The sequence below is a fragment of the Nannospalax galili genome, unplaced genomic scaffold (genome assembly GCF_000622305.1).
Source record: "Nannospalax galili isolate Female #2095 unplaced genomic scaffold, S.galili_v1.0 scaffold589, whole genome shotgun sequence".
NCBI lineage: Eukaryota > Metazoa > Chordata > Mammalia > Rodentia > Spalacidae > Nannospalax > Nannospalax galili.
The window spans coordinates 642,393-653,986 of record NW_008360324.1 but is presented as its reverse complement, the minus strand read 5'-3'; the positions used below and the strand labels follow the sequence as shown (position 1 = coordinate 653,986).

The following is an 11,594-nucleotide window of genomic DNA, read 5'->3' as shown; positions in this document are numbered from 1 at the left end:
GTGTCGTGCAATGCCACGGAGGTCAGAAGAGGGCTTCAGATTCCCCTAGAATTGGCATTAAGGACGGTTCATAGCCACCATGTGGGTGCTGGGAATCAAACCCGGGTCCTCTGCAAGAGCAATCAGTACTCTTAACTGCTGAGCCATCTCTCCGGCCCCTAAATATTTATTTTTATTTTATGTATATGAATGTTTTGCCTGTATGTGTATAAGTGCACCCATGTTGTGCAAAGCCCAAGGAAGGCCAGAAGAGGGTGTCAGATCCCCTGGAGCTGGAGTTATGGGTGGTTGTTAGCCACCATGTGGGTGCTGGGAATCAAACCCAGGTCTTCTGCAAGAGCAGCCAGTGCTCTTAATTACTGAGTAATTTCCCCAACCCTGGAGAATTTATTTTTGTTGCATTTATTTATTATTTGTTTTTAAGACAGGATCTCATGTAGCCCAGGCTGACCCCGAACTCATTATGTAGTGGAAAGTGACCTCGAGAATTTCTGAAGCACAGGGATATGACTAAAATAGTACTTCGGACATATTTACCTACCATTTGATTGGTTTGGGGAAGCAAGGAATAAGGAAGACTTATTACAATAGTGTAGGCATGGTAAACAGGTCATATAAATGTTGAGGTTAAATATATATATATATATATACACACATATATGAATACATATTTATTTTGGTGAGTTGTTTTGTTTTGAGACAAGCTCTAACTATGCAGCCCTGGCTGGCCTAGAACTTGATATATAGACCAGACTGGCCTCCAACTCACAGAACTCCACCTGCCTTTGCCTCCTGAGTACTGGGACTAAACGCACCTGCTGCCACATCCAACATTATTTTGGTGTGTTTTTTTGTGGGTTTTTTTTTTTTTTTTTTTTTTTTTTTTGGTCTTTTTGAGATAGGGTCTCCCTGTAGCCCCAGCTGGCCTGGAACTCACTGTGTAGACCAGGCAAGTCTTGAACTCACAGAGATCTGCCTGCCTCTGCCTCCCAAGTGCTGGGACTAGAGGCGTGTGCCACCACGCCCAGCATATTTTGGTGTGTTTTAAGACAGGATCTTAGGAGCTGGAGAGATGGCTCAGCAGTTAAGAGCTGCTCTTCCAGAGAACCTGGATTCAGTTCCCAGCAGGCAAGTGGTAGCTAAGAACTGTCTCTAACTCCAGCTTCAGGGAATCTGACATCCTCTTTTGGCCTCCATGGGCATTGCATGCACAGGTGCACTTACATGAAGGCAAAACACTCATACACATAAAATAAAAATAAAAATTAAAAGATAAGATGTTACTTTAGCCCAGGCTAGTCTTGGACTACTGATGATTTTCCTGCCTCAGGCTTCCAAGTGCTGGGATCACCATTCAAGACTTTACAATATAGTTTACTCTATAATGTTCTTCCTATTAAAATAATCTCTCTGTGTGTGTGTGTGTGTGTGTGTGTGTGTGTGTGTGTGTTTGAGACAGGGTTTCCCTGTAGCTCCAGCTAGCCTGGAACTTGCTTTGTAGACCAGACTGGCCTCGAACTCATAGAGATCTGCCTGCCTCTGCCTCCCAGTGCTGGGATTGAAGGCATATATCACCGTGCCCAGCTAAAAATCTTTTTTTAAAAAATATTTTATTATTTTTATTTTATGTGTATGCATGTATTGCTTGCATGTAGTTAAGTGCACCCATGTCATGCAATGCCCATGGAAGACAGAAGAGGCTGTCAGATCCCCTGGAAGTGGAATTAAGGACAGTTGTTAGTTGCTATGTGGGTGCTAGGATTCGAGCCCAGGTCTTCTGCAAGAACAGCCAGTGTTTTTAACTGCTGAGCCATCTCTCCAGCCTCTAAAAATCTTTTTTTCTCTTTTATTTATTTATTTATTTTTATGGGGCTTTTGGCTACTCTAGCATCCCCCCCTCTGAAGAGATAACCCTAAAATCTTTTAAGGATTAGACACAAACTCCCAAATACTTTTGACGTTTTTGGCCTTTGGAACAGAATATGTTGCTAAGGAGGCCCAAGAATATTTTGACTTTTAGCCAAGAAGCTGGCTACATTTCTTTGGGGTCTTTTTACACTAACCACCTAGCAAATTCCTACCTCCTATTCTAATCACACCATCCTCTATAGAGGTTACTCAGCTTGTGGATAGGGAATTGGGATATAGGCTGCTCTGGCTTCTTCCATGCTGAACAGAGGCACAGGGTGAGGCAATTGGGTGCCCCTTCATTAGGTCTATCTAAAGGACTCCCAAATTCCATAACTGTTATCTGTAGTGGGAAAAGAAAGTCCTTGGTGGTGAATGGGAAATGTGAAGGAGAAGTAAAGGCAAGTGTGGTTAGCAGTACAAGTTCTAGACAGGGAACTAGACAAAAGTCAGAACAGGGCAATTTTCAAATGTTCATGTGAGAGTCCATTGGAATTTCTTGACAAGGGCTTCCAAAAGCATCCCTCTATTGGGTTCCTCCTCATTTTTCTTTTGTCTTCCAAGGCTGGACTTGGGAGTGATGGATTCAGGATTTGCTTTCAGGTATTTTGATAGCTGTTAGAGTGGTTAGAATCAGTGTCAATTCCCTCTCAAAGGGTTCTTGATAGGGGGAGAAAACAAATGTATCCATCGTTTTAGAACAACAGCTTGTGTAGAGAGAGACCAAGCATACTGCTCAATTGAAGTATCTTGGTACTTTGAAATAGTAAAGATTATTTCAGGTTTGAAAGAGAGAAGCAGTAAGAAATGTTGGGAATACAGTTGTGTACCAACACACTTGATGTCACAGGTCTGTAGACCACCTGGCCTGGGTTTGTCCCCCCTTAGTCTTGTTATTTCTGAATTAGAGGATGAAAATGCTCAAAGGTTAAATGGGTCATAAACAAAATAAAGAACCCATTGCTCTGGGTCTGCCACTATGTCTAAGACAAACATCAATAAAGGGAAAAGTCCAATAAAGTATGAAAACAGAGAAAATAGAGCAGGCTTGTAGGGGATCATAGGAAAGTCCATTCAATCATTCATTGATTCAGTCATTTCTGTGGCTAACAAGTTCATGGTTGCAGAGTCTGGAGTAAGATAGGCATACTCTACGTCAGATAGAAGTTACACTGTGGATGCTTGGAGAAGTGACTTTCTCATTAAACTGATTTTTATTTTTGAGACAGGGTCTCAAAATGTAGCCTAGGGGTACCTTGAACTTGAAATCTTCCTGAGTGCTGGGATGAGGTGTGCACCATGATTCCTGGCTTCTGTGTTCATTTTCTAATATGATCTGCAGGTGTAGAGGAATAGAGCACTTTTTCTTAGCAGCTCAGTTTGTATCTGGGTGTCATTTGACAAAGTCATCTCTTGGTCAACAGGTCCTGCAGCTGGTGATGCCACTCTGAGGTAAGGCTGATGCTAGCATAATGTCACCTGATTAAAAGAAAAATTAATGGAAATTTAAGAACGATAGGACTACAGTTTGCTTTTCAATAGTCTCTTTCTTCTTTTTACTCTGTTCCCATTCTTCATTTATTTTTCCTTTTCAGATGAATTTCTATGCTTATTGTGATTTGGTTTTGCTCCTACATCTTTTTGTTCCCGTTTAAACAAATTACTGTTACCAGAAATTTGGCGGATTTCCACCAGATTTGCTACCATGTGTTACTGGAGAAAACAGGTTCCCTGTGGTTTCTTAGTCTCATCAATAAAAGAATTTAAGAGTGAACTCAGAAGAAAGTTCAAACACAGTTTTATTAGAATTTAAAAGAAAAGCTCCAGGGAAGGCAAGCTATAAATCTCGGATCCTGCATAAAGGAGGAAGAGAAGAGAAAGAGAAAAAGCCATGCCATTGAGTTAAGCCAGCCTGGAGGTCAGCTCTGTGCAAACAAGCAGGCACGCATTGAGGAGGGGAGATTTAGAGAAGTGTTAGGGAACATATGCTTGGGCCTTAGCCAGTGTCCAGAAGGAAAAAACAGAAGAGAAGAACAAGGAAAAGGCACACCTTTCTGAGTCTGGACTAAGTTTAAAATAATTTTATTAGTACTAATAAGAAAACATAGTAACTAGAGAGCTTTCAAAATTAAGGTTAGAGTAGGGAGCCGCACTTAGGCTCTTCTCACTGCAATTTTGATAAAAATGGAGTCCTTACATGGCATTTACCTATACCTGTTAACAAACTCTTTCTGCCTGGTGTAGTGGTGCACACCTTTAATCCCAACACTCAGGAGGCAGAGGCAGGTGGATCTCTGTGAGATAGAGGCCAGCTTGGTCTACATAGCAAGTTCCAGGCCAGCCAGTGCTATAATGTGAGACCCTGTCTCAAAAAGACAAAACAACCAACAAAACAATGTAAAACAAAACAAAACAAAACAACACACACACACACACACACACACACACACACACAGAACAAACAAACAAACAAAACCCAACCTATTTCTAAAACTGAGCATTTGGAGAAGATAGTCACTTGCGCTTTCCCAGGCTTGGGACTTTCCAGGAGCCCTTTTCATTTCCTGACAAATAACATAGTTCTGACCCCCCACTTCAGTACATAACCTACTCACAAATCCAGCTCCATGCAGGTACTTTTTGTGTTTTAGATAATACTTTATAGATGCTGCTGCCGCCAACTGTGAATAGTCTATGTTGACAACACTCATTCCTGCAGCTCTCAGCCCTGCTTTTCAGGAAAAAGCTATTCAGCTCCTCCTCCTCCTCCTCCTCCTCCTCTTCTTCTTCTGAGACAAGGTCTCCCTGTAGCCCCAGCTGGCCTGGAATGCACCGTGTAGACCAGGCTGGCCTCCATCTCACAGAGACACACCTGCCTCTGCCTCCTGAGCACTGGAACTAAAGGCACACCACCATGCTGGCCTCTTCTTTCTTCTGTAATCCCCACAACATTTTACCCAACACTATCTCAAAGGAAATTTTCCCAACAACCTCTTACATAACCGCCACACGAGTATAATAATCAGCAAATTTAACACTGATGTAATTTAACCTAGATTGTAGCCACACTCCAGATTCATAATTTACCAAGGATTCCAGCAATGTCTGGAACTCACAGAGATCCGCCTGCCTCTGCCTCCCGAGTGCTGGGATTACATTTTTTTATTTTCTTTAATTTTATTTTCTTAAATTTTTTGGTCTTTTTGAGAGACAGGGTCTCCCTGTAGTGGGGCTGACTTGGAACTCACTATGTAGACCAGGCTGGTCTTGAACTCATAGAGATCCGCCTGCCTCTGCCTCCCAAGTGCTGGGATAAAAGGTATGCACTGCCATGCCTAGCAAACTCTTATTTTTTAAACAGTCTCCCTCTACAGTCCAGGTTGCCCTAGAACATATATACCCTATTAACAAGGAGATCATGTTAAGGAATATGTCATCTCATATTAAGGGAAGGGAAGGGCTAATCTGTGGAACATATGGAGAATTTTCTTTCTTTCTTTCTTTCTTTCTTTCTTTCTTTCTTTCTTTCTTTCTTTCTTTCTTTCTTACTTTATTTCCTTCTCCTCTCCCTTCCCTTCCCTTCCCCTTCCTCCCTCCCTTCCTTCCTTTATTCCTCCCTCCCTCCCATCCTTCTTTCTTCAGTTGAAAAATTATTGTTTAAGCTGGGCATGGTGGCACACACCTTTAGTTCCAGCACTCGGGAGGCAGAGGCAGGCAGATCTCTGTGAGTTCAAGGCCAGCCTGGTCTACATAGTGAGTTTCAGGACAGCTGGGGCTGCAGAGGTCTCAAAAGAAAGAAAAAAAATTGTGTTTAAGAATTTTGTACATGCATATAATGTGTTTTGATCAAATCCACCCGCACTCCCTCCCCTCCAATTCCTTCCATAACTCCCCACCCACTTTCCACTCCCAGTATTTTTGTTTGTTTGTTTTTTGATTTTTGGTCTTTTTGAGACAGGGTCTCCCTGTAGCCCCAGCTGTCCTGGAACTCACTATGTAGACCAGGCTGGCCTTGAACTCACAGAGATCCGCCTGCCTCTGCCTCCCAAGTGCTGGGATTACAGGCGTGCGCCACCATGCCAGGCTTGTATTTTGTTTTTATGTGTACATGTATTTTGTTTGCATGTAAGGGTACTTGTGCATACAATGTCCCTGGACACCAAAGGAGGGCTTTGGATCCACTGGAAATGGAGTTACCAATGCTAGTTAGCTGTCATCTGAGTCCTGGGAACCAAACCCAGGTCCTTTGGAACAGCAGCCAAATGCTTTTAACCAGTGAACCATTTCTCCAGTGCTGTCCCCCTCCCCCATTTTGTTTTTGAAATAAGGTCTTGCTATGTAACCTAGGCTATCCTCAAATTCATCATCCACTTCCCTCAGCTTCCTGAGTGCTGAGATTTTTAACATATGCCACCATACCTGGCAATTAAGTTTCTTTCTTGTGGGGAGTCTGCATTCAGAATTCTAAAGTGGAAGAATTCTGAGGCTAAATTATACTTCAAGTTTTGACTACAGAATCTTGTTAGCAAGATGATGACGATGATGATGATGATGGTGGTGGTGGTGGTGGTGATGATGATGATGACAGTGGTGGTGGTGGTGATGATGGTGGTTATGATGATAGTGATAATGACGATGGTGGTGGTGGTGGTGGTGATGATGATGATGATGATGGTGATGATAACGATGTTGGTGGCGATGATGGTGGTGGAGGTGATGGTGATGATGATGATGATAATGATGATGATGATTTTGAGACAAGGTCTCACAGTATAGCTCTGGCTGGCCTGGAATTTGCTATGTAGACCAGGCTGGTGTCAAACTCATAGAGATCCATTACCTCAGATTCCCCCAGTGCTGGGATTAAAGACACCACTATGCCCTGATCTAGATAAACATGTTTTTAAAAATTATTTTTTAACAATTTACAATTATTTAGTGGGGGAGGGGGCATAGGATACCACATTACAGCTGTGCCTGAACAAAAAGCATCCATTAGAGCTAAGAGTGGGACCCAATCTGTTCTGAGAACTTGTTCCTCCCTATTTCTCCCTAAACTATGCTTCCTAACAAAGGTGTCCTTCTTTATTAAAACTGTATGTCCACTATGAAATGGAAAAGGAAAATCAGACCTTATCTTACTAGAGAAGGATTTTCCCTTTCTGCCCTTGCATGACCCAGAATAGCATACCAGGCCACAAACAAATGTGATCAGTGAGATAATTCATTGCTTCCCACTTGCAGCTTTCAGCATTATTTTCACAACACACACACACACACGCATGCACGCACGCACACACACACACACACACACATTATTTTGGGTGAAGGATTAAAACTCTAAATTTAGAGCCAGGTGTGGTTGTGTAGGCCTTTGATCCCAGCACTCACGAACTCACAAAGCAGAGGCAGGCAGATCTCTGTGAGATCAAGGCCAATCTGGTCTACATAGTGAGCAGCAGGCCAGCTGGAGTTACAGGGAGACCCTGTCTCAAAAAACAAAACAAAACAGAAATTTAGGTTACAAGAGGACCCCAAGGCCTAGCAAGCTTGTTGATAGTGTAAACAAACTGAGATAGTGTTAAGTAATCCCAAAATGTAAGATTAACTTTGGTTACAAGGTAGGATTACATTTGTAACAGAAGATGTCATTTCTATTTGTGTGTTGGGGGAGGCACACGTGTGGATAGCAAGGGTCAACTTGTGGGAGTTGGTTCTTTCTTTCCATTATGTGAGTCCTGAGGCTCTAACTCAGGTATTTAAGTTTGGTGGCCAGTGCCTGTTGAGCCATCTAATGGATCTCCAAAGTTAAACTTTTAGAAGAGAGGGTAAGCCAGGAATGGTGATGCATGCCTTTAATCTCAGCACTCAGGAGGCAGAGGCAGGCAGATCTCTGTAAGATTGAGGCCAGTCCTCTTTTTTTTTTTTTTTTTTTTTTTTTTTAAAAAAAAAAAAAAAAAAAAAAAAAAAGAGAGAGAGAGAGAGAAAGAGAGAAGTGTGAAGATGCAGCTCAGTCAGTATACCTGGGTTCTGACATGCCTGTAATCCCAGCCCTGGGGAGGTGGAGGCAGGAAGATCAGAAGTTCAAGGTCCATCTGAGATGATTGCTCAGTGAATACAATTCTTGCTGTATAAGTGCAAGGACCTGAGTTCAAATCCCTAGCACCCACATAAAAGGCAGCTGTGGTGGCATGGGTCTGTAACCCCAGCACTGGGGAGGAGGAAATAGGTTGCCTCTACATGTGCATATATGGGCAAGCATACCTGCACACACATACCTGCACACACATATGAACACACACACACACGCACACACACCAGTCACACACCAATTAAAAAAGAAGTTCAAGGTCATCCCCAGTTTCCTGTTGAGTTCTCCACTGGCCTGAGATACATGAGACCTGGTCTGGAAAAAAAAAAAAAAAAAAGCCAGTAAGGAAGGAGGGAAAAGAGGTCTTCCTTGACAACATGGGGTGCTTTATGTTTCAGGAGAAGAATTGAACCCTGGGATTTTCAAGATTTCTTTGACCCTCGAGATCTTCGTAGAGAGACCTGTCTGCTTTATGAGATCAACTGGGGCGGAAGGCACAGTGTATGGCGGCACACAGGCAAAAACACCAGCAACCATGTCGAAGTGAATTTCATAGAGAAATTTACTTCGGAAAGATACTATTCTCCATCTGCCAGATGCTCCATCATCTGGTTCTTGTCTTGGAGTCCCTGTTGGGAATGCTCCAAGGCTATTATAGAATTTTTGCACCAACACCGTAATGTGACTCTGTTTATCTATGTAGCACGGCTTTTTCATCACACGGATCTGCGAAACCGGCAAGGAATCAGGGACCTCATTAGCAGTGGTGTGACAATCCAGATTATGACAGAGCCAGGTAACAACCACAAAGCATTTATGAGAGACTGTGGGGATGGTAAATGTACGCCACAGGGGTGAAATCTCAGAGGGGAACAATCAACCTAAAGTAAGAAAGGGGACTGGTGAGATGGCTCAGTGGTTAAGAGCACTGGCTGCTCTTGCAGAATACCGGGGTTCGAATCCCAGCACCCACATGGTAACTCATAACTGTCTATAACTCCAGTTCCAGGGGATTCAACGTCGTCCTCTGACCTCCACAGGCATTGCATGTACATGGTGCACTTATATACGCACAGGCAAAACACTCATACACATAAAATAAAAATAAATTAAAAAATCAAGTGAGAGCCGGGCGTGGTGGCGCACAACTTTAATCCCAGCACTTGGGAGGCAAAGGCAGGCGGATATCTGTGAGTTCAAGGCCAGCTTGGTCTACCTGATCTAAATAGTGAGTTCCAGAACAGCTGGGGGTGCAAGGAGCCCTTGTTTCAAAAAAACCAAAAAAAAAAAAAAAATCAAGTGAGAAAGGAAGGGTTAAGTCTGACCCTCACAGCAAGGGAAGAACGAACAATAGTAACTGCTTTCTCTGTGCTGGCCACCACAGCCTCCCAGCCATCAGAAACTGTTCTTTTATTCTTCTTTTTTTAAAATTTTATTTATTATTTTTTTTATTTTATGTGTATGTGTGTATTGCCGGCATGTAGGTAAGTGCACCTGTGTTGTGCAATGCCTGCAAAGGACAAAAGAAGCTGTCAGACCCCCTGGAACTGGAGTTATGGATAGTTGTTAGCTGCCATGTGGGTGCTGGGATTTGAACCAGGGTCTTCTGCAAGAATGGTCAGTGTTCTTAACCACTGAGCCGTCTTGCCAGCCTCCAAACCATTCTTTTTTAGGGAGTGTTGCCTATCTCCAGCAGCAAACAGGCCACAGCCTTTATATACAGTGTATATTTTGTTGTTGTTGCTGGGGATTGAACCCAAGGCTTTATACATGCTAAGCATATGCCAGGCAAGCTCTCTGTCACTGAATTATACTCCACCCATTTTTATTTATTTAATTATTTTTTATCATTTTTATTTTATGTATATGTGTATTGCCTGCATGTAGATAGGTGTACCCATGTCATGCAAATGCCTGTGGTGGTCAGAAGAGGGCATTCATCCCCTAGAACTGGAGTTACAGATGGTTTTTAGCCACCATGTGGGTGCTGGGAATCGAACCTGGGTCCTCTGCAAGGGCAACCAGTGCTCTTAACTGCTAAACCATCTCTCCAGCCCCATTTATTTTTATTTTGAGACAGGGTTTTTAAGTTGCTGGCCTGAGCTTTTTACAATCCTCTTGCATCAGCCTCCTGAATACCTGGGATTATAGGCAAGAGATACCACGCCCAGCTAATTGGACCTCATTTTTTTTCCTTTCATAAAATTGGTTTATTATAGATGAATAAGAGACAGAGCTTAAAAAAATAAATATTATAACAGTGATAAATAATAGTTTAGTCATGATAACCTAATACCCCAACTACCATTAAGAAAAAAACCTCTTAAGAACATGAAATTTTTTTTTTTTTTAGCTGGGTGTGGTGGACCACACCTGTAGTCTCAGTACTTGGGAGGCAGAGGCAGATGGATCTCTGTGAGTTCAAGGCCAGCCTGATCTACAAAGTGAGTTCCAGGACAGCTGAGGCTACAGGGAGACCCTGTTTCAAAAAGCCAAAAAAAAAAAGAACATGAAATTTTAAAAATTTACAAACAGCATTGAAATAGCAATGTGATTTACCACCATGATTTTGTGACAATTACATGAAACAGATGTGTACTTAGAGTTTCCATCTAATTTATAGATCCTCCTGCATGACAAAGAAGTTAAATCACTAACTGTACTCCAGGCCAATGAATGAGCAACGCTTTCCAAGCAAGTTCCAATCAATTAGCATCAGCATTACACATGTTGAGTCCTTTTATGTAGGAACCTGAAAACTGGCTCTGATTTCTCAATACAAAGATCAAAATTACCTAGGCTTAAAAATATTTTTCCAACTGAAGTAGCATTTCATAATACATTCAACACAGTTTTAAAATCCTAGGTGCATTTCACAACTTCTGTGACAAATAACTTATTTAACAGACATCAGCACCTTCAGATAAGAAACTGCAGTCCAGGCCTGGGGAAGTAACTCAGTTGGTAGAGTGCTTGCCTGGCATACATGAAGCCCTGGGTCGGACTGGAGCTCATTTTAAGTAATTTACAGTCAGGAATGGTGGCGCACGCCTTTAATCCCAGCGCTGTAGAGGCAGAGGCAGGCGGATATCTGGGAAATAGAGGTTAGTTAGTTAGCTTGGTCTACATAGAGAGTCCAGGCTAATTCTGTGTTTCTGTTTTTTAGAGTATTGTTACTGTTGGAGGTATTTTGTTAACTACCCACCTGGGAGTGAAGTTCATTGGCCAAGGTACCCACGACAGTGGATGATGTTGTATGTGCTGGAACTCCAGTGCATCATTCTGGTAAGTTACTTTGGAGTTTTGTTTGTTTGTTTTTGTGTTTGGGCCTTTTTTTTTTTTTTTAAGACTATTTTTACTGGGGCTGGAGAGATGGCTCCGTGGTTAAGAGCACTGACTGCTCTCGCAGAGGACCTGGGTTTGATTCCTAGCATCCACATGGCAGCTATGAATGGTCCTTAACTCGTTCCAGGGGGGAATCTGAAGCCCTCTTCTGATCTCGGCAGCATTGCACGACATGGGTGAACTCACATACATGCAGACAATACAGTCATACACATAAAATTAAAATAATGAATAAAAATAAATAAATAAA

At 42.4% G+C, this 11,594-nt stretch overlaps 1 protein-coding gene across 1 annotated transcript in view; it reads left to right on the top strand.

Moving 5' to 3' along the window:
• Positions 1-11,594, top strand: part of Apobec1 (apolipoprotein B mRNA editing enzyme catalytic subunit 1) — a 17,069-nt gene that overhangs the window by 1,842 nt on the left and 3,633 nt on the right. Inside the window, exons 2-4 of the mRNA XM_008825500.3 lie at positions 3,333-3,360; positions 8,398-8,795; positions 11,166-11,284. Of these exons, the coding sequence (XP_008823722.1) occupies positions 3,333-3,360; positions 8,398-8,795; positions 11,166-11,284 (545 nt within the window). The remainder of the gene's footprint in view (positions 1-3,332; positions 3,361-8,397; positions 8,796-11,165; positions 11,285-11,594) is intronic.